The 22,797-nt window shown below is 40.1% G+C and overlaps 1 protein-coding gene across 1 annotated transcript; it reads right to left on the bottom strand.

The window, feature by feature from the left end:
• Nucleotides 1–22,235, bottom strand: sybl1 (synaptobrevin-like 1). Its single transcript, XM_079439116.1, has 9 exons — nt 22,063–22,235; nt 20,634–20,804; nt 20,494–20,551; nt 20,090–20,227; nt 18,673–18,763; nt 18,525–18,592; nt 18,353–18,445; nt 1,633–1,722; nt 1–848 (listed from the first exon to the last, which is right to left on the bottom strand). Exons 2-8 carry the CDS (start codon nt 20,777–20,779, stop codon nt 1,654–1,656), a joined length of 663 nt encoding a protein of 220 aa, XP_079295242.1. The 5' UTR covers nt 20,780–20,804; nt 22,063–22,235; the 3' UTR covers nt 1–848; nt 1,633–1,653.
• Nucleotides 22,236–22,797: the final 562 nt, after the last annotated feature.

Raw genomic sequence — 22,797 nt, 5'->3', positions numbered from 1 at the left:
CAACACATGATATAGGCATTTTTGTTTATTTAAGCTGTACACATCATTACAAAATGTACATTCCAAGTGTCTTTTGTTTGTCTCAATATGCTGGGGGGAGAAACAAAACCACTTTTTATGGTGTACAAACTTTTTCACAGCACTTTAATCTTAAATACAATATGTAAATGCAAATGTATTCACACTGCCTGTACATACTCACTCCACTCCTGCACATCACACTCTATACTTGGATGTAGCTCTATATTCTGTTTTCTATACATGGTCTATATTCTGTGTATCTGTTGTATTTCGTGTCAGAATTAGACGCTTATACATGATTCATTCTTTCTTTTTCATGTGATGGTTTTAGGAAAATGTGCTGAATATGTCAATGCAAAATAACAGGCCTCATAATGATCCAGCTTCATTTTCTTTACGCACAATATAATTTGCTCTTTAATTTGGGCAGAAACATTGACAGGTTTTGCTAGATTGATCCAAAAACATGCAGTTTTTTTTAATTCAATTAACTCTGCGCTGTGTGAACAATATCACACGACTACTATAAAGTAGACAGACTACTTCATATGCTACTCAATAATCAATCGATCACAAACAATCTTGGTGACTGACATTAGTTCATTACATATCATGACTGTTGTAAGCAAAGTTAATTAAAACACAGCAGAAGAGCTTAAAGAGCAATGATGAAATAGAAATTGACAAGTTTTAAGAGTAATGACCTTGCACTTGTGTTTGCTGTAAGTTATGAAGCGTAACCGCTGGCTTGAGTAGTTTATCCAAACCTAGAGAAGTCATGTACTCATATTCTCAGCCTCATGTCATTCCAGTCCTGCTTTACTTTCCTCCATGAAACACACAAAACAGAGGTGGTTAGTGCATGATTTACACTGCTTTTGCCATGCAATAAAATAGGTCATAAAACTGGTGTCTCATAAAGGTAGTCCATCACTCACACACGATATGCCAAGTCGTACAATAGTTTGGGGAAGAAACAAACCCAGCTGAAATTAACTCTTCAAGTTCTTAAATATCTCCAATAACTATCTATTTGTACTTTAATAATAATAAATATGTATTAAAAACTGTGCATTTGGAGGTGTCCCACATGTAATGTGACAGACTGGCATGTGCAGCGTCTGCAAAATGCAACAGCAAATGAGAATTAAGCTCTACAATAATGGAGAAGATTTTCTATCAATAATGACTTCAATTTCATTCCTCAAATAAAGCTATTATACAACTTCAGAAAACACTGAATACAGTGCACAAGGCATACGGACAACTTTTATGGCACTTTCTAAACTGAATAAATCCCCTTTTATTTTTATGGAATGGAACTGAGCAGTATGAATTAACATCTGGTGTTTTACAGAAAAAAACGATGACAGAATTGTAATTTCTTGGTGAACTACTCCTTTAAATGCTTCATATAGTTGAACTGCATTACAACATTGTGAAAAGAACCCAAAGAATTAAACGTATACGATAACAATCAACATTGAAAGGCTGATGCTGAAGTATTGTGTGGAACAGCACAGTAAACACAGCGGGAGTTCAGTGCTGTGCTGTGTCTGTGAGTCTCGAGTCAGATGATCTGAGCTGAGCAGAACGAGTGCTCTCACATACTGAGGGACAATCAGGGCTTTTCTACTGCTTCCGACAGTTCGGCCAGCTGAGTCCTCCACACGCCGCCGTCACGATAAAATACAGCACCACCTGAGACCACAAGACAAAGAACATGTTATTTAACAGCAATGACTGGCGAAAGGTCATCTGCATAGTGGATATGCAGGTCACTCTTCTGACATGCATATCCACTAAGAGCCAGTGGACATTTAACAGCATTCACTGCAATACTTCAATGCAAAATCAGGAGGGAACAAGGAAAACCCATAGTGACATTTTTACATGACATGCACCATAAAAACCAAACTGCAATATCTCCATCTCCAAAACATTTGGATAATTCTACCATTTAGGCGCTTAAAAAAAGTGCTGTAAAGTGAGCATGTGGATCAAAAATAACATCATAAATCAAGTCAAGTCACCTTTATTTTATATACACTTTGCACAACACAGAGAAATAACAATCAATGATGGAAACTCAATAACAGAGACAGTTCAGATTCTGCAGTAAAGCAGCTCTAAAAGACAATAATGAACATCTATCTTGCTAAATCTGGTCCTGGCACTGTGTTCATAGCTGGCTGAAGATGATCCAATTTCATGAATATTTACCCTAAAATACATTGAATGTGTCACATACAGGAGCGTGAGAGGAGACTGTGATGTGTACGCTGCTGTGCTGGACATCAGAAGCACCACCACGTCAGCATTGCTTCGAGACTCTGGATCGGGATCTGCTTAGATACGATCAATAGCTATCCACCTATTTTTATGTGCATTTTGGGATATTGCATAAAAAATGCTGGATGGAAACACCAAGATACGCATAAATTCTAAAAATGTGCATAAAAAAAGCTTATCCGCTCAACGAAGTTGGATAAATTTCTTATCCGGTAATAAAACATGCACATAAACTATGGAGGAACCACTTTTACTGAATAAATTCCTTAATCCGCATCAAAAAAGACTTTGCAATGGGACAGCATAAAACTGGACTAATCAATGGACCGATCTCATTGCACAGCATCTGAAATGCTAGTTTTGTCATTATAAAATGCTTGAGAAAAGTCTCGTCAAAGTGCTTGGTTATAATTGACTCCCAGAACTGCGTTCCCAAACAGCAGGCTCCGAAAATAAGATACCACGACCATGTTTCATCTGCGCGCTCTGAAGCTCGTAATTTATAGTAGACAAAAACTTATATACAGTGCCTTCTCTTACTGCAGCAAATTACATTTTTCTTCGTGATATTTAGTGAAAGTTAATCAGGAAGTGACGATTTTGTTCTCTTCAACTCGTGATGCAAACGGTGCTTTATTTGCAAATGTTTAAAATGATTTACCAATTTTGCGCATAAGTTTGGATGGGAACATAGCTAATGATATGCCACAGTGGTCACAGAATTCATTCAGTACTACATAAGAGCAAAAACAGTTTGCTCATTTTATAACCAGAAACCATTGATTGCTCCTGAAATCTGCAACAAGATACATGAACCAGTGCGCTTCAATCTGGAGACATGGAACGAAACGGGAATATAAGGGGAAGGGAATCTTTAATACAAATAATGATCTTCCGATGCAAACTGCTGCAGACACCAGTCTCACTGTCTCTGTAGCAGATGTGAAAAACACTTTTAACCAAGTCAACATTCGCAAGGCTGCTGGTCCAGACAGAAATACAGAACTCACTGACTGCCGTCTTTATGTGCATCTTTAACACCTCCTTAAAAAACTGAATTAGTACCTACCTGTTTTCATCACCATCTTTATCTTGTGCTGAAGTGGTGAGCTGTCTCAATCACTATCACCCAGTGCCACTAACCCCTATTATTAATACGTTAGGGGCTTTCGCACCGTGTAGTTCTAGGAATTAGCCAGCAGGGTCGTTCCCAGAGAACCAATTTTCCTGGTTGCATTCGCACCGACAGCGATGTCTTTATTCACAGCATTTACAAACGTCAACAACCAGTGAATGGAGCACGCCGTGATCAGCTGTTTTTATTGTGTGTCGTGGGTTTTGTGATAACGGAGATGGCATGTAAATGCACAATTTACACGATTAAAAGAACACAAAACTAAATCTAAATATCCTATGAAAACTTGCAGTGTTGCATATCACCGAGGCTGAGAAAAGAACAGCTAAATGCCGTTATCACTGTTTTCCGTGTTCGTGGAGTAAATATTTTCACATGGCTTTTTAAAAATGGCGTGTAGCCGGTGTTTCATATGTGTTTGGCCAGTCAGCGTACACTGCATCACTGGTAGTTCCTATAGAACTGTTTTAGACTCTACTCTGAAGTAGAACCTAACTTAGCTCCCCCAAACGGAGTTCCTAGAACTAAAACCATTCCTAGTTCCTGCGGTGCGAACACACCAAACAGCATGAACGTCTGCCAATAGCCCAGCACTTCAACAAATGTACTGACAATGCCATATCACACACTCTTCATTCCCAGCTGGACAATAACAACTGCTATGTGAGGCGACTGCCAATCCAACCAAGCTGAATGCCACACTGTGTATTTAGATGCTGGATTTCCTCACCAGACCTCAGGACCCTCCACAAGCAACGCTCTGAGCCCAGTACTGCACTCCTTATCTACAAGATGGCGCCGCTGATGGCAGCTATTGTGCGTTGCTCTCCAGTGTTTTTCCTGTTTTTTGTTTTTCAAATACGATCAGTTTTACCAAGGATGACCTGCTGAACATTCGGCAGAACACACCACAAAATGTTCTGCTGGACGTTTTGCTGGACATTGTAGTTGGTGGAGCTCAGACAGCGTGGATTTCGAATGCCGTTGCCTAGCATCCATCGGGCGAATCTCCGCTCTCTACCCAACAAAACGGACAAACTCCTGCTCTCCCGGACAAACAGAAACCTGGCTGAATGGCGACATACCGGACAGCGCGATTCATCTGCCTAATTACCAGCTGATCAGAGCAGATCGGGACACAGAATCAACGGGGAAATCGCGCGGCAGCGGGACGTGCTTTTACATCAATGAGAGGTGGTGTACAGATGTAACTGTTAAAGAAGATGTGCTGCTCAGATCTAGAAACGCTCTTCATTAACTGCAAGCCGTTCTATTCGCCGCGGGAGTTCTGCTCGTTCATTCTCGTGAGTGTCTACATTCCACCGCAAGCGAACGTGAGCACAGCTTTACAGAAACTCACTGATATGATCACAGAGAGTGAGCAACAACACCCAGACTCTGTTTTAATCATTCTCGGGGACTTTAATAAAGCAAATCTCTCCCGTGAACTGCCAAAATACAGACAGCACATCACATGTCCCACCAGAGACAGTAATATATTGGATCACTGTTACACAACAATAAAGGATGCATATCACTCGGTTCCACGAGCAGCTTTAGGACTCTCTGATCACTGTTTGGTTCATCTTATACCATCCTACAGGCAGAAACTTAAATCTGCAAAGCCTGTATTAAGATCTGTTAAAAGATGGACTAATGAAACAGAGCGGGACTTACAAGCCTGTTTCTCTCTCACTGATTGGTCTGTTTTTGAAGCCGCTGCCATCAATCTGGACGAGCTCACAGAGACTGTGACATCTTATCTTATATCAGTTTCTGTCAGGATATGTGCATTCCTACCAGGACTCATCAAATCTACAACAACGACAAACCATGGTTCACTGCAAAACTCAGACAGCTCCGTCAGGCCAAAGAAGATGCTCACAGAAAGGGGGATAAAGTCTTGTACAAACAGGCCAAATACACACTGGAAAAGAAGACCAGAGTGGCAAAGAGGAATTATTCTGACAAGCACAGGAACAAATTCTCTTCCAGTGATCCTGCTTCAGTGTGGAAAGGCATGAAGGATATCACCAGTTACAAGACACTAGGGCTGAACGATTCTTGCTAAAATGTGAATCACGATTTTTCTCCATGGGAATTGAGATCACGATTCTCTTACACGATTCTCATTTTTTCAACTGTAACCGCCTTATCCTGTGTGTTGCATTGTACTATGTTTTTACTCCTCCATAGTTAAACAAGAAAAACCCATTAATATTATTTCCATTAAACTCCACAGACAAACGTTGTTACTTTGTTGTTGTCTGACCCCATTCAAACCTATGGACAGCGCGGAGCTGTTTGGAAATATTGAGAGCTCCATGAAGCACGTGACCGCGCGGCGGCGAGATCAAAGCGTGTCGCAACTCTTGTTTCTCAGCGGCTCTGGTCAGCATCAAGCTTCAGACACGCCTCCGTCAAGCATTGATGCTGTTGCGCAGAATGATCACCGTATGACATGAAAGTACCGCAAGAGCCATTTGAATGCATAGGATCCGACTGCTCTCTTATCGCTCTCGTGGTACTTTGATGTCATACGGTAATCATTCTGCGAACACGCCTATTGACTCCGTTTAGGTCTGCCGCCTTGTTACACGTCACGTGAGTGACAGCGGAACGTGGCCAATGAGGAAGAGGAGAAAAGTGATTGAGATTTATGATTGATTGGTGTTATTAATAGTGTTTTGTTATTGTGTGAGTGACCAATAACGCGTGAATGCAGCATGATCTGAATGCAGGGAAATACACGGAAGTGAATCGCCATCATTTAGAAATTAGATCGCATTTATGTATGAATCGAGATCATGATTTTTTTTCGATTAATCGTGCAGCCCTACAAGACAACATCCCCCCAGCACTCTGGAGAATCTAGCAGACGACTTGAACGAGTTTTGTCGTTTTGAAAAAACACCCCACACCCGCCCTGAACACCTCTCCACACAACCATTAACACATCCAGCAACCCTCTTCTCCCCTACACCTACAATTTAAATCAGCGAAGAAGATGTGTGCCAGGTCTTCAGAAAGAACAAAAGGAGGAAAGCACCAGGCCTAGACGGTGTGTCACCAGCCTGTCTGAAATCCTGTGCTGACCAGCTGGCCCCCATCTTCACACAAATCTTCAACAGATCACTGGAGCTGTGTGAAGTCCCCGCATGCTTCAAACGCTCCACCATCATCCCCGTCCCAAAGAAACACAAAATTACTGGACTTAATGACTACAGACCTGTGGCTCTAACGTCTGTAGCCATGAAATCATTTGAAAGACTGGTTTTGGCTCATCTGAAGGACATCACTGGTCCCTTAATGGACCCCCTGCAGTTTGCCTACAGAGCAAACAAGTCTGTGGATGATGCAGTCAACATGGGACTGCACTTCATCCTGAAGCATCTGGACAGACCAGGCACTTATGTGAGGATCCTGTTTGTGGACTTCAGCTCCGCTTTTAACACCATTATCACGGAAACCCTTCAAAATAAACTAACTCAGCTCTCCGTCCCCACCTCCATCTGCCAGTGGATCAACAGCTTCCTGACAGACAGACAGCAGTTAGTAAAGCTTGGCAAATTCACATCCAGCACTCGAACCATCAGCACTGGAGCTCCTCAGGGCTGCGTTCTCTCCCCACTGCTCTTCTCCCTCTACACCAACGACTGCACATCTAAAGACCCCTCTGTCAAGCTCCTGAAGTTTGCAGACGACACCACACTGATCGGCCTCATCCAGGACGGTGACGAGTCTGCTTACAGACAGGAGGTTAAGGAGCTGGCTGTCTGGTGCAGGCTTAACAACCTGGAGCTCAAAACTGTGGAGATGATTGTGGACTTCAGGAGAAACCCCCCTGCTCTCCCCCCACTCACCATCATGAACAGCACTGTGACTGCAGTGGAGTCATTCAGATTCCTGGGCACCACCATCTCTCAGGACCTGAAGTGGGATATTCACATAGACTCTATTGTCAGGAAGGCCCAGCAGAGGTTGTACTTTCTTCGCCAGCTGAGGAAGTTGAATCTGCCACAGGAGCTGCTGAAAAGTTCTACTCTGCCATCATTGAATCCATCCTCTGCACCTCAATAACTGTCTGGTTCAGCTCAGCTACCAAATCTGACCTCAGAAGACTACGGAGGGTAGTCCGGACTGCTGAGCGAATCATTGGTACAACCCTCCCCACTCTCCAAGAACTGTACTTATCCAGAGTGAGCAAAAGGGCTGGTAAAATCACTCTGGACCCCTCACATCCAGCACACTCCCTCTTTGAACTGTTACCGTCTGGTCGACGCTACAGAGCTCTGAGCACCAGAACGACCAGACACAGGAACAGTTTCTTCCCTCAGTCAATACATCTCATGAACATTCAACAATAAACGTGGAACACACAACTATAATACACTATCCATTCACCACACTCACTTATTTTATTTTTATTTTCTCATTTCTAATTTGCACATATACTTGACCTGTACATACATAGTTGTCTATATTATATATTGTGTTTGTACATTGGCTATTTGGATATTTGTATATTACTCTTTTATTATGTGTGTCCTGTCCTGTTGCTGTCTTTCTGTTGCACTGTGGAGCTTCTGTCACTACAACAAATTCCTTGTATGTGTAAACATACTTGGCCAATAAAGCTCATTCTGATATGATCTTACTGACACATGACTGTTTAAGTTTGATGAAGACACCACCAACGTTGGTCTGATCACCAAGGATGAAATTTCCAAGTTGACAAGTGACCATGGTAAAAGCGGGACATTGTCCCAGGGTGATTCTCTGTGGAGGCTCCTCTTGTGTAAACTGGACTGTTCTGATGTGGTCAGGAATATAGGAGAACTGATGCAGAGATCTGCTTCAAGAGAGATCTGTTGGGTGCTTTCTCTGCTTTCTTGGGGGTCACTTAAACTTCTTGACAACATTACATACAGTGGAAACAGGACGGTCAAGGTCTCTAGAGATGTGGTTTGTAGCCTTGAGATTGCCTATTGTTGGTTACAGACCTGTGTCTGGCCTGCTCAGAAAGTCAATACTGTCTCGATATTATCGTGGTCACATGACGATATGAAACGATAGGTCTTCCGGGCAAAAAGTTTAGTTTTTAAAATACATTTGTTTTGGGCCATTATTATGCTTTGGCACAGTATCTGTTAAATGAACTAAAACTGGAAGCACAAAAGTCTGTTTTCGCTTGGTGATTCACTTGGTTCAGACAATCGCTGGTGATCCGGTGTTTTCTGCGTCTCAGAACGGCTCCGTTCACACTGAATGCAGGGTTTCTGCAGAGTTTAGTCAGTCAAATTTAAGACTTTTTAAGACCTTTTTATGACCATTATGATTTAAATTTATGACCTACACGAATTACGAAAAATAACTTCAGACAATAACTCAATAACACAGGAACAACACTTAACAATTGTAAATTGTAACATTGTAAAGTAACAATTATTTTATGGTTTCTAGCCAGTGTTGCCAACTTCTTTCGATGGAAAGTAGCTGAAGCCAGTTTGAAAAGTCACTAAATGTTGCCAGATGACGTCATGCGCTAATTAGCATATTCATTACGTCATCGCGTCATATTGCCTTTTACATTTGTTTGTCTCTCTGTGCTCATACTGTATTTTAATGCAGCCAAATTCTCAATACAACTGTTTTCCTTTATACATTTTACGGTTTATGTTGTCAGTCAACGGGATAAATATGAAATAGTGACTGAAACGCAGCCCTTTAAGAATATATAACCAGCTCTCCCTTCCAAGAAGTTAGTCTGCACAAAAATCCTAATTTATAATTGAGCCGTCGTCTGATGAAATCAAATAATACACACAAGATAAGACAAGACAATTCCTGTGCTGTGATTTCGGCTATATTTGCATGTAAAATTAGAGAAGCAACATAATATCTATTTGAACTGAACGCGCTGTTCCTCTCAGCCGCTCACTGAACAGAGAAAGAGGTGCGTGCGCGCTGACCTCGCGCCATTGCGGCAGTACCAGCAATCACATAGACTCGCTAAGATTTGTCAAAGAAGTCGCTAGATTTGTCGCTAGTCGCTTTTTTGGAAAAGTCGCTAGGGGGGTCTGAAAAGTCGCTAAACCTAGCGACAAAGTCACTAAGTTGGCAACACTGTGCGAACATAGACTGTAGGCCTAGGCTACATTAGAACATTGGCAGTTGGGAGTTTGCGCGGGTTTCTGTGAAAGTCCTTATGACAAGCCTGTTTGCTGCACTGCCACATGGACCTTGTAGTTCTGGAACGCTCAGACAGAACTACAACAGGTGAAACGAATGAATGCCACCGCCTGCGCATTTTCGGGGGGGGGAAAGGCGATGGTCGAACCAATGAATGAACAAGCATATCAATTTAAGACGTGGCTAAATGTCATTTATGACCTTGTATGGAAAATCCGGATGTTTTGATGACTTTTTATGGCCTAAAATTATTATTATTAAATTTAAGACGTTTTATGACTTTTTATGACTCCGTGGAAACCCTGTGAATGAATGCAGTCAACTCCTTTATCACACTGCTGTGAGTTTAGCACGCGTTTGGGAACAACGGCCACCAGTTAGGCTTTATTTTCACAGCATTCACTAGATTTGTAGTGAGACGCGTTTTTTTAAGAATTGCTGAATTTATATGAATTGCTGACAGCTAGCGGTTTAAATGCAGTCCAGATTCAAAATATCTCTTACAAGTGTAGAAATTAGGAAAGAAGTATTATAATTTCCCTACTGTAGTGTAAAGCAAAAATAATATACATATGAAATATCCATTTTCATTTAGTTTACAGTGCAATTGTTTTACAATATATGGCTATTACTGTCATTGTTGTTGTTATTATTATTATATTCGGATTAGTTTGTCTTCCTCAAACAGCAGTGTGAATGTAATTTAGACTGTGACAGTTTATCACAAATAAAAAGAGGGTTGAGTCCCGTTTAAAGTTCAGCTACAAATTTGGGTGTTATTTTAGACAGCAACTTGTCCTTTAAAAATCATATTTCCCATGTTACAAAAACAGCATTCTTCCATCTTAGAAACATTGCTAAGCTTCGAAGCATGCTACCTGTTTCTGATGCAGAAAAGCTAGTTCATGCATTCATGACCTCTAGACTGGACTATTGTAATGCACTGCTAGCTGGTTGTCCTGCATCTTCAATAAACAAGCTACAGATAGTCCAAAATGCAGCGGCTAGAGTTCTTACCAGGTCAAGAAAATATGATCATATTACCCCAATTTTACAGTCTCTGCACTGGCTACCTATTCAGTTCCGTATCATTTACAAATTATTATTACTTGCCTATAAGGCCCTAAATGGTTTAGCTCCTGTGTATCTAACTCGTCTTCTACCACGCTACAATCCAACCTGCTCCCTAAGGTGGCAAAACTCTGGACTTTTGGTAGTACCTAGGATAGCAAAGTCCACTAAAGGAGGTAGAGCTTTTTCACATTTGGCTCCCAAACTCTGGAATAGCCTTCCTGATAACATTCGGGGTTCAGACACACTCTCTCTGTTTAAATCTAGATTAAAGACACATCTCTTTAGCCAAGCATTCACATAATGCATCTTATAATCTTGTACTGCAGTTATATCTGATCAAATGTACATTATTATTATTATTTAGCTTGGGTTGAACAAATCATTTTTGCTTAGATGGAACAGCAACTACGCTAATTATGTCTCTATTTGTTTCTCTGTTGATTAACATCTGTAACATCTGATTAACAACACAGGTAGCTTTCCTGTAGCTCAAATAGTAGAGCATGGCGCTAGCAACGCCAAGGTCATGGGTTCGATTCCCAGAGAGAGCAAGAGCTGATAGAATGTAAAAACTGTAACTTGAATGCAATGTAAGTCGCTTTGGATAAAAGCGTCTGCTAAATGCATAAATGTAAATGTAACATCCCGTGGTAACTAGGAATGACAGAAGCTTCAGTCTGGATCCAACCCTTAAATGATCTGAGATGATCGAACACCTGAGAAAAGATGATGCCAACCCCTCAGAGGATGCCAACGCTCAGACAACATACAGAATTACCAAATGTTGCCATAAATTAAATATATTAAGGTTCTGCAATATTTAAATATATTGTGGAAACTTAATTTCCTGTAGAGCTGCTTTGCAACGATTTGTATGGTAAAAAGCGCTACACAAATAAACTTGAAGTCAATTTTTCTGACTTTTTTCTGACTTAATTTTTCTTAGTTAAGCAACATGGGTCGGAGCTCTTAATTTTCACTCTCAAAGTGCATTAGACAGAATAACTTAACCCTTGTGCACCCTTATGGACATTTCTATCCATTTTAGTTTTGTTTTTTTTGATAATTATGCTAACTGCATAAATTTTGGCTCAGGTGTGTATTTTTATTGGAATTGTAATATTCCACCCTCATTTCCTTTAATAAATCTATTTTACACTAGGTACAAAAATAGTTCCTCTCAGCGCCTTTTGGATAAAAATGTCCTCATTGAAACCCATTAAAACTGCTATTTTTCATCGCAGTGCCGTTTAACTGTAAAATGATGCAATTTTTGTTAATAGGCTTTCATTCAAAGTTGGCAAATTTTTTTTTTTTTTTTTTTTATAAAAATTAAATTTTTTACCAGATGGTGCCATTTTTTCAGGTTTGGTCTATAAAGCAAACATTTGCTTCATTCCTGTTTTCTACTTATGCATATTATAGAGCCAATTGGATAAATAATGCAGCTATAATTGTGTGGGTGTGTTGGTATGGATGTCAGAGTGTGGTTTGTATGTGTGTCATAAAAAAAAAATTGTGAGTGTGCTTGTAATATTTGAGAAATAAAACTGTACTGTAAAATGTCAAAATGGCGCCGCTGATGGCAGCTATTGTGCGTTGCTCCTCAGTGTTTGTATTGTTTTTGTTTGTTTTTCCTGTTTTTTGTTTTTCAAATAAGATCAGCTTTACCAGGGATGATCTGCTGAACATTCGGCAGAACACACCACAAAATCTTCTACCGGTTTTTGATTTTTCGGACGTTTTGCTGGACATTGTAGTTGGCGGAGCCATAGCTCTGGTCAAACGCTACAGGAGGCGCAGACGGGGAAAGAGAGCCGGCGCGCAGACAGCATGTTACATGTCCCACCAGAGACAGTAATATATTGGATCACTGTTACACAACAATAAAGGACGCATATCACTCGGTTCCACGAGCAGCTTTAGGACTCTCTGATCACTGTTTGGTTCATCTTATTCCATCCTACAGGCAGAAACTTAAGTCTGCGAAGCTTGTATTAAGATCTGTTAAAAGATGGACTAACGAAACAGAGCGGGATTTACAAGCCTGTTTCGACCTGACTGATTGGACTGTTTTTGAAGCTGCGGCAAATGACCTGGACGAGCTCACAGAGACTGTAACATCTTATATCAGTTTCTGTGAGGATATGTGCATTCCTACCAGGACTCATCTATTCTACAACAATGACAAACCATGGTTCACTGCCAAACTCAGACAGCTCCGTCAGGCCAAAGAAGATGCTCACAGAAAGGGGGATAAAGTCTTGTACAAACAGGCCAAATACACACTGGAAAAGGAGATCAGAGTGGCAAAGAGGAATTATTCTGACAAGCTCAGGAACAAATTCTCTTCCAGCGATCCGGCTTCAGTGTGGCTAGGATTAAAGGACATCACCAGCTACAAAACACCACCCCCCAGCACTCTGGAGAATCAACACCTGGCAGACGACTTAAACAAGTTCTTTTGTCGTTTTGAACGATCACCCCACACCCGCCCAGAACCTCCTTCCACACAACCATTCACACCTCCAGCAACCCCTCTCTCCCCCACACCTACAATTCAAATCAGCGAAGACGATGTGTGCCAGGTCTTCAGGAAGAACAAAAGAAGGAAAGCACCTGGTCCAGATGGTGTGTCACCAGCCTGCCTAAAAATCTGTGCTGATCAGCTGGCCCCCATCTTCACACAGATCTTCAACAGATCACTGGAGCTGTGTGAAGTCCCCTCATGCTTCAAACGCTCCACCATCATCCCCGTCCCAAAGAAACACAAAATTACTGGACTTAATGACTACAGACCTGTGGCCCTAACGTCTGTAGCCATGAAATCATTCGAAAGACTGGTTCTGGCTCATCTGAAGGACATCACTGGACCCTTAATGGACCCCCTGCAGTTTGCCTACAGAGCAAACAGGTCTGTGGATGATGCAGTCAACATGGGACTGCACTTCATCCTGCAGCATCTGGACAGACCAGGGACTTATGTGAGGATCCTGTTTGTGGACTTCAGCTCTGCTTTTAACACCATTATCCCGGAAACCCTTCAAAATAAACTAACTCAGCTCTCCGTCCCCACCTCCATCTGCCAGTGGATCAACAGCTTCCTGACAGACAGACAGCAGTTAGTAAAGCTTGGCAAATTCACATCCAGCACTCGAACCATCAGCACTGGAGCTCCTCAGGGCTGCGTTCTCTCCCCACTGCTCTTCTCCCTCTACACCAACGACTGCACATCTAAAGACCCCTCTGTCAAGCTCCTGAAGTTCGCAGACGACACCACACTGATCGGCCTCATCCAGGACGGTGACGAGTCTGCTTACAGACAGGAGGTTAAGGAGCTGGCTGTCTGGTGCAGTCTTAACAACCTGGAGCTTAACACGCTCAAAACGGTGGAGATGATCGTGGACTTCAGGAGAAACCCCCCTGCTCTCCCCCCACTCACCATCATGAACAGCACTGTGACTGCAGTGGAGTCATTCAGATTCCTGGGCACCACCATCTCTCAGGACCTGAAGTGGGATATTCACATTGACTCCATTGTCAGGAAGGCCCAGCAGAGGTTGTACTTTCTTCGCCAGCTGAGGAAGTTCAACCTGCCACAGGACCTACTGAAACAGTTCTACTCTGCCATCATCGAATCCATCCTCTGCACCTCAATAACTGTCTGGTTCAGCTCAGCTACCAAATCTGACCTCAGAAGACTACGGAGGGTAGTCCGGACTGCTGAGCGAATCATTGGTACAACCCTCCCTACTCTCCAAGAACTGTACTTATCCAGAGTGAGCAAAAAGGCTGGTAAAATCACTCTGGACCCCTCACATCCAGCACACAACCTCTTTGAACTTTTACCATCTGGTGGACGCTACAGAGCTCTGAGCACCAGAACGACCAGACACAGGAACAGTTTCTTCCCTCAGTCAATACATCTCATGAACACTCAATAAATAAACGTAGAACACACAACTAATACATTATCCATTCACCACACTCACTTATTTTATTTTCTCATTTCTAATTTGCACATACTTGACCTGTACATACATAGTCGCCTATATTATATATTATATATTGTGTATTTTTTTTTTTTTTGCTGCTTTGTACATTGGTCATTGGCTATTTCCTGTTATTTTGTTTCATTACCTGTGTCCTGTCCTGTTACTGTCCTTCTGTTGCACTGTGGAGCTTCTGTCACTACAACAAATTCCTTGTATGTGTAAACATACTTGGCCAATAAAGCTCATTCTGATTCTGATTCTGATTCTGAAAATCCCAAACCCATCCACTGTGTGCACCAGTAGAGTTTTGCTGGCATCTAATGGGGAAAATTTGGAACTGCACCCACACAAAATCTTACTGAAAGCTAATTTTTTGAGATATCAACCTCAAATTTGGAACACAACTTGTTTAGATTTATGGCTTTGATTTTCTAGCAGGTTTAGAGCTCAACATGTAACATAAAATAAATATTTTATATAAAATATGGTTCATAAAGCATTTACATAAACTTAAACTTCATTAACTTTTTTTTGGTTTAATTTTTTAAACTTCTTTTACTTCAATGATCTGCCATGGGCCTTCTTTAAAATGAGACCAAACTTAACTCTGTGCTCCCAAGCTTAAATTTTTTATGCACTAGGTACACAAAATAGTTCCTCTCAGCGCCTTTTGGACAAAAATGTCCCCATTGAAACCCATTAAAACAGCTATTTTTAAATCGCAGTGCTGTTCAACTGTAAAACGATGCTATTTTTGTTAATAGGCTTTCATTCTGTTGGCAAGGCTTTAAAATAAACAAATTTACCAGATGGTGCCATTTTTTCAGGTTTGGTTTATAAAGGGTCTATAAAGCAAATACTTGCTTCATTCTTGTTTTCTGCTTCTGCATATTATAGAGCCAATTGGAAAATAATGCAGCTATAATTGTGTGGGTGTGTTGGTATGGATGTCAAGAGTGTGGTTTGTATGGGTGTCATAAAAAAAATTGTGTGTGTTCTTGTAAAATTTGAGAGAGAGAAACTGCAATCTGCAAAATCTGCAAATCCCAAACCCAACCACTGTGAGCACCAGTGGAGTTTGGCTGGCATCTAATGGGGAAAATGTGGTGCTGCGCCTAAACAAAATTTTACTAAAAGCTAGTTTTTTGAGATATCAACCTCAAATTTGGAACAGAAATTGTTTAGATTTATGGCTTTGATTTTCTAGCAGGTTTAGAGTTCAACATGTCTCATATATAAAATAAAATATAAAATATTGTTCATATTGTTCATTTTCATAAATTTAAACCTGTATAACGTTTTTTTGGTTTCACTTTTTGAATTTTTTTTTACTTCAACAATAACCCGCCATGGGTCTTCTTTAAAATGAGACCAAACTTAAGTCTGTGCTCCCAAGCTTCAAATTTTTATGACCGTTTTTTGGCATGGACATTTTTGTCCACTGTGGACCTAAGTGTAACTTTTTTTAATTGATGCACTTTAAAATGAACAAAATTTTAAAGTGCATATTGCAGGTTAAAACATTTTTTCAAATGAATATAAACCCTTGTATGAAAATACCACATGAACCGTTAATGCAGGATTTGAAAATGTTTTACAAGACGCGAGGGCACAAATTTAGATAAAGTGAGGCTTTCCTTGACAGTTCTCAAAAAATGTTTTTTTTTTTCAACATCGCGTCATATTACGTCACATAAGGGAGTCGTGTGCTGCACTCTGCTTTGAGCGGGCACGAGTCAGTGTGTTTTCGGTAGTTATTTTTATTTCAATTTATCATTGTCATGGTACATTATTGTGTTTGTTGAGGTTGCACAAACTCCAGCCTGTCAGGACATCGAGCCCACAGGTTTCCTAACAGGGCCTCGGTGCGTTAGCGCAGCTGAAGAGACTGGACTTCACTAATGCATCTGCTTCAAACACCGCGGTGGTGTGTAACTTAACGATCACTGTACACCGGAGGATTATCATCATTGGTGTATATCTGGCACAGGCTTCACGATTTAACACACTTTAACAACACATTAGTGTGATACCCAGACTGAAAGATTGTTAAATGTTTTTAAATGAGTCAGATGGTATTTCTTTTGGTAATATATGTTTGGTACATCTACATATATATATATATATATATATATATATAAACGGTTGAAATGTTGTGTTTTGAGTTGGGTATTAACAGTGCTATGAAATCATATTTATGATTTAGTGCTGTATAAATAAAACTGAATTGAATTAACCATAAATGCAGATCTGCTTGATTGTGATTTATTTTTTATTGATTGTCAACAAAATGGGGCCATCCAAAACCTTTATAAAGTCTATAAAGTCTAGAAGAAAATCTTCTAATGGCTGACACAACACATGCACCATAGGCCCAGTGGACAACTTGACTGTATGCTGTCATTATTGATTGTGTTATACCAATGGCATCAAAAAGTGTTACTTATAGGTAGTCATGACCTAAATAGAGTTAACCTGTAATTGAGAATCAAAATTATTCAGACTGTTTTAATATTAAAATATTTAATTTATTTATACATGTATACAAGTATTTAGCTTAGAGTAATAAATTATTTCTGCCCTAAAACATGTGTCTGCTGGCCTGGAGAGAGCTATGCTTTCCTCACATTTCCCACACAAGAACCTATGAATCAAAAACGTGTTTATCTCTCTCTCTCTCTCCTGCGGTGATAAGAAACCACTGTCACGTAACATTAGTGTCGGATACTAACGAGTGTGACACGCCTGATCAACGCTTATTAGTTTCTATTACTGTTAAGTATCAATACTTGACCAATAAATGACCAATACTAGCATTGCTATTGTCTGATTACATTAGCTAACCTGTGTATATCTGTAAGCTAACACTGATCTCTCACCAAACACCTGCCCTGTTCTCCTCACATCAACTCAATGTGTCTTCTCTGACCGTTGTTCTGTCTAATCCTGGCCTGTCCTGCTCTCTTGGCTGCATAGCAGGCTCACAATTTTATCTGTGGTCCGTCATACGAGTATAAATACATATTTAACATTTCCTCAGCGTCCAAACTGTCATTGCGATCCATTGTTTTCCTGTGGTTTAAATGGACCGCTCTCCCTTTTGATGCGTCACTTCCGGTTTTGGCGCGTTTCAGATGCGGAAGTAAAATTCTCTCACTAAAACGACTCCAGAAGCCTTAATAGCGTATTTTAGAGTATATTTTAAAGAAAATCTAGTTCCTGCAGTATTTTTCTATACATCGACTCACTGGAGTCTCTAACCTGCAATATGCCTTTTACGTTTTGATTATTTTGAACTTAATTTTTATTCTGTTTTACATCATTTATAGTCTTTTTTTGAGCTGTTTTACAGCAGAACTGAATTCTGTTTGTATTACTGAATCATTATTTTCCTGTTCATCTCTGTGAAGCTGCTTTGAAACAATCTGTATTGTATAAAGTTCCATATAAATAAAAGTGACTTGACGTGAAACATTTTGGATATATTTTGCAACAACTGCTGTTTGGTTGAAATGAGGGGAATCCCTCTTCTACTCAATATCAGAGGATAAACACACACACTGAGATGCAGCTGTTATTGCTGTGTTTCTCTGGGGTTTGTCTGTTACTGGACTGTGGTGTTTCTGTGAGCTCCAGAACTTACCAGCACGATTACTACGACAATGATGGTTAACTTCAGGTTCTTCATACACATGGCGTGGGCCAGATTACGGCTCGTTGTTTTAAAGGTGACGGACTGCACATACAAGAGGAATAATCATCAGCATACATAACACCATAAAGTGACTTAAACTAAAGTTTCAAACAGAACTCACAGAATCCATCAGGTTCTCTGTTTTATCGATGAGCAGCTCGAGTCTCTCTCCTCTCTGAGCGACGAGATCTACAGCAACACAGCACATGTTCACTCAAAAGTCACCGCTGACATCTGACATAAAACGGGACAAAGTGACTGAGCCTCACCGATGTTCCGGACCATAATGCCTTTCAGGTCATCTACATGCATCTGTGTTTCTGTCAGTCTGTCTGAGCCTTTGGGATCCGAGTGATGTTTCTAGCAATAACAGCAAAGCACATGTATATAATGACATACTTCTGATAATATCATCAAAATACAACGTTTAACTCATTGGTCGATGGATACCTACAACGTTGCAGCAAAAGCTGATTTTTTTACATTTTGGAAGTGATGAAGCGTCACTGTTTATTTTGGATCTACATCAGCACAGAGCATTATTACCACTGAAGCTGCTCCTAGGAGACTATTAATGTCGTACGTTTACTGTAAATCACTGTTGGACTGTGGGAAGTTAAGAAGTGTCTGATAAACAAAGACTTCATAGGCTACACATTTCTCTAAGTGGAGAGTCACAGATTAACACGGTCATGTGAAAGCATTCAATAAAGCTAAAGCTCAACAACCATCACAGGCCTCTTAATCCTGGCACCACATGACCCACATCTACACACTTTCAGTTCACTATCGAGAACTCATGGTTTTTTTTTTATCTGTACACAGAAAGAAGCATTGGAACAAAGTCTGATGTGCTGTGACAAAATAAAAGTGCAAATGATCATTATTGTAGTAATGTGCAGTGTTATCACATTGCTGTGATCAGTTATGTTTTGCATCATCTAAACAAACTCAGAAACTTAAATGTCCTTGGTAAAGTTTTACAATTTGATTACTGCATTTATTTAAATTTAGAATGTGGAAAAATACGTTTCATAGAGCCTTACTACTGTTAAAGTGCTAAAAAAATATTAGAGCTGGTTAGATTGCATGAATTCAACTGATTTCACTTGCTTTTTGGTGATTAAAATTAACCATTACAATAGAATGCAGAAAATTGAAAACCCAGAACATACACTGCCGCTCAAAAGTTTGGGATCAGTAGGATTTTCATTGGTTTTTAAAAAAGGTTTCTTCTGCTCATCAAGGCTGAATTTATTTGATCAAAAATACAGAAAAAAACAGTAATATTGTGAAATATTATTGCAATTTAAAATAATGGGTTTTCTATCTTAATATACTTTAAAATATAATTTATTTCTGTGATGCGCAGCTGTATTTTCAGCATCATTACTCCAGTCTTCAGTGTCACATGATCTTCAGAAATCTTTTTTAACAATATACACTACTGTTAAAAAAAAATAGTTTTTTTTTAAAAGAAATTAATACTTTTATTCCGGAAGGATGTGCTAAATTGACACAAAGTGCTAGTAAAGACTTAGATTGTTAGAAAAGATTTGCTGTTCTGTTAAGTTTAAGTTTCTCTGTTATTATGTCCATTAAGAGAAATTTGTCTCTAGAGAGACCTGTGTGTGTAAGATACAGCGCAGTATGAGCAGGTGCAGGTGTTTATAGGTGAAGCAGTACCATCTGTGCAGCCAGTGTGCTGGAGAACTCGCTGTTCATGGCGTAGGGCAGCGCGGTCTGAGCTCGCGAGCCGTAGGTGGTCTGGAAGCGCTTCTTCACCTCGTTCAGGAACCCGAACGCACGCGAGCGCTCAAACTCCTGCAAGAGACACAGAGAAACCATCATTTCACTCACTCTGAATCTTCAAAATTAACCAAACTTTATTCAAGTCATTTCGTTCATTTCAGCAGAATATAATTAAAATGCATGTTATTAGCCAAATTCCACAACGTTCTGAATAAGACTGTTAATGCAATAAAACTAATCATTTCAGTAGCATGTGAACGAATTCATGCCTCGCCGCTCCAGAGTCATATTAAAGATTAGCTGAGATTGAAGGACACCTCAGTAGCTCAGATACTCACGTCATCGGTGATGCACAGATACACGATCCTCTCGTGGCAGATGTAGTGGAAGAGATAGCTGGAAAACAACAGCACAGATGCATCAGAGCGGGCCGATCTCAGTGAACACTCACAGCCCAGCCGCTCGATCTCAGCCGTACCTGCCGTGGGAATACGTCAGCTTGTTGTTCTCCGAGGGGATTTTGGCCAGGATCTGTTCCGTCACCTCCAGGAAGTTTCCAGAGAAGCAGGCGTGTTTAGCCAGGACCGTGGATCCTCGAGCCACCACCGCAAACAGGATAGCCATCGCCACAGACACAGCTGACCACACACTGATTCACACACACAGCAATGTTCATCATAAATCATATTCTATAATACATGTGTCTCTGTATATCGAGGCAATGGTAGAAAGAGCCAAGATCTAAGGACCCAAAACAAAGAAGGCAATAATCTCTGAGGGATTTCCTGACTTGTGGCCTTGTGGCCAGTAACTAGTTACAGTAATAATATTACTTTTTTCAACCTAATTAGTAGTGTAACTAATTACTAATAAGATTTCAGTAATAATATTACAGTTACCATCCATAAAACAGCTTGTTACTTAGTTACTTTTGATGCCTCAACCCTGCTGATTTAAAAACCAACAATCAAATAATTTCCAAGTGTTGCTCAGACACATGAATCACCAGAGCATCAGGCATATGGGATAAAGCTTACATCCAGCGGATGGAAATATTGCATTACTCTGCTTTAGTGAGGAGAAAACACGATGTAGTCGTGGCTTTACTTTACATGGCATCCCTCTGATCCTGATATAAACTTTTCTTATGAACTTATATGATTTATTTTGATAAAATACAATGGAATATAATCATATATGGGTATAACAGAGAAATTATAGTTACAATCAGCTTCAAGCTAGCTCTTTAACTTAAGTCACTATTAATCACCACTGTTTGTCATCACTTCTGACTGATGTAGTGTGGATTTTGATGAAATGATGAGATATTGTTAGTAATATTTCAGAAGACTTTTGTGGGTAAGTGTAACAAAAAGTACTAAGTAAAGTAATAATACTGGGCAGAAAGATGAATTCTATATTGTGGGAGTCGCTTGTTGTTATACATCCATCAGATGCCAGCTTTATGTGGAAATGTGTGGCTTGAGGACAGCAGAGATTAACTGGTGATCATATAAGACTCAGAAACACTGAAGTCATATACAGACATATGAACTGAAATGTCTCACAATATTCACTTTGTGCAAAAATAAATAAAAAGAGCGTGACTTCCTGTAGGCAATCGAATTATAAATGATGAATAACTTTACTGCCTGCACTTTGTAAATCCGGTTTGAGAAGGTAGCTTGGGTCACACTGCCTGAGGCAATATAAAATATGACAAAACCAGAAGAATGCCATGCTAATGTGTTCACAGCAACACTATTCATCCTGTGTTTCAGTCAGAGAAATGACTGATTACTGCAGTTCTTTAATCAATAACTCGATGCTAGTTCTGAGGGTATTAGCGACAGTAATCATCAGAGTTAATAAAACAGCTCGATCGGAGAGGATTAATCGATCCTTACCTGAGATCCTGATCAAGCGCCGCTCTTCGATGTCTTTAAAGCGCAGTGGCATAAACGGCACTTTCATTACCTGACAAACATGTCTGAAATCATAAATAAATACTCCCGTTAATAATAACACCAAACCGAAAAATCAACAAACGTCACTGTGTTCCGCGTTACGTCACATACGTGCGACCACGAGACTTCCGCTTTGCGTCACGCGCGCGCACTGCAGGCGGGGTCACGGTGGATTCTGCTTATGGACTTGTTTTATGCATATTTCTATAATCAAATCAAATCAATTATGACTTTAACAAACAGTCAGAGCTTCATATAACTTTTAAAAGGTTAATAATATAAGAAATATTGATAATTAGAATGGCTTTATATTGTATTTATAATGCAATGTAATGTAATGTGGCAGAAATAAGTTTGTGAACCTTTGAAAACACCTGAATTTGTGCATTGATTAAAGAGCTCTGATCTAAACTGCACTCTCAGTAATAGACAAACACAGTCTGACTACAGTAATATCATCTGTACTGTATGTACTTTTACTGAGAAATCATTCACAGTGCAGTGTGACAAAAGTAAGTGAACCCTTGGATTTCCTTCAGCAGCAGCCAAACCTTTTCTGTGGCTGTTTATAAGACTTTAGCTCATTGTGGACCATCCCTTCAGATCTGTGTTAGTTGAGAGAGGCTTGTTTCCTTCATGATGCATCACAGACGTGAGCAAAGCCCTCTGCAGTTT

Source organism: Barbus barbus, assembly GCF_936440315.1.
Source record: "Barbus barbus genome assembly, chromosome: 17".
In the NCBI taxonomy this organism is placed as follows: Eukaryota; Metazoa; Chordata; class Actinopteri; order Cypriniformes; family Cyprinidae; genus Barbus; species Barbus barbus.
Note: the sequence above shows the minus strand (reverse complement) of the source record. Positions and strands in the feature narration are given on the sequence as shown.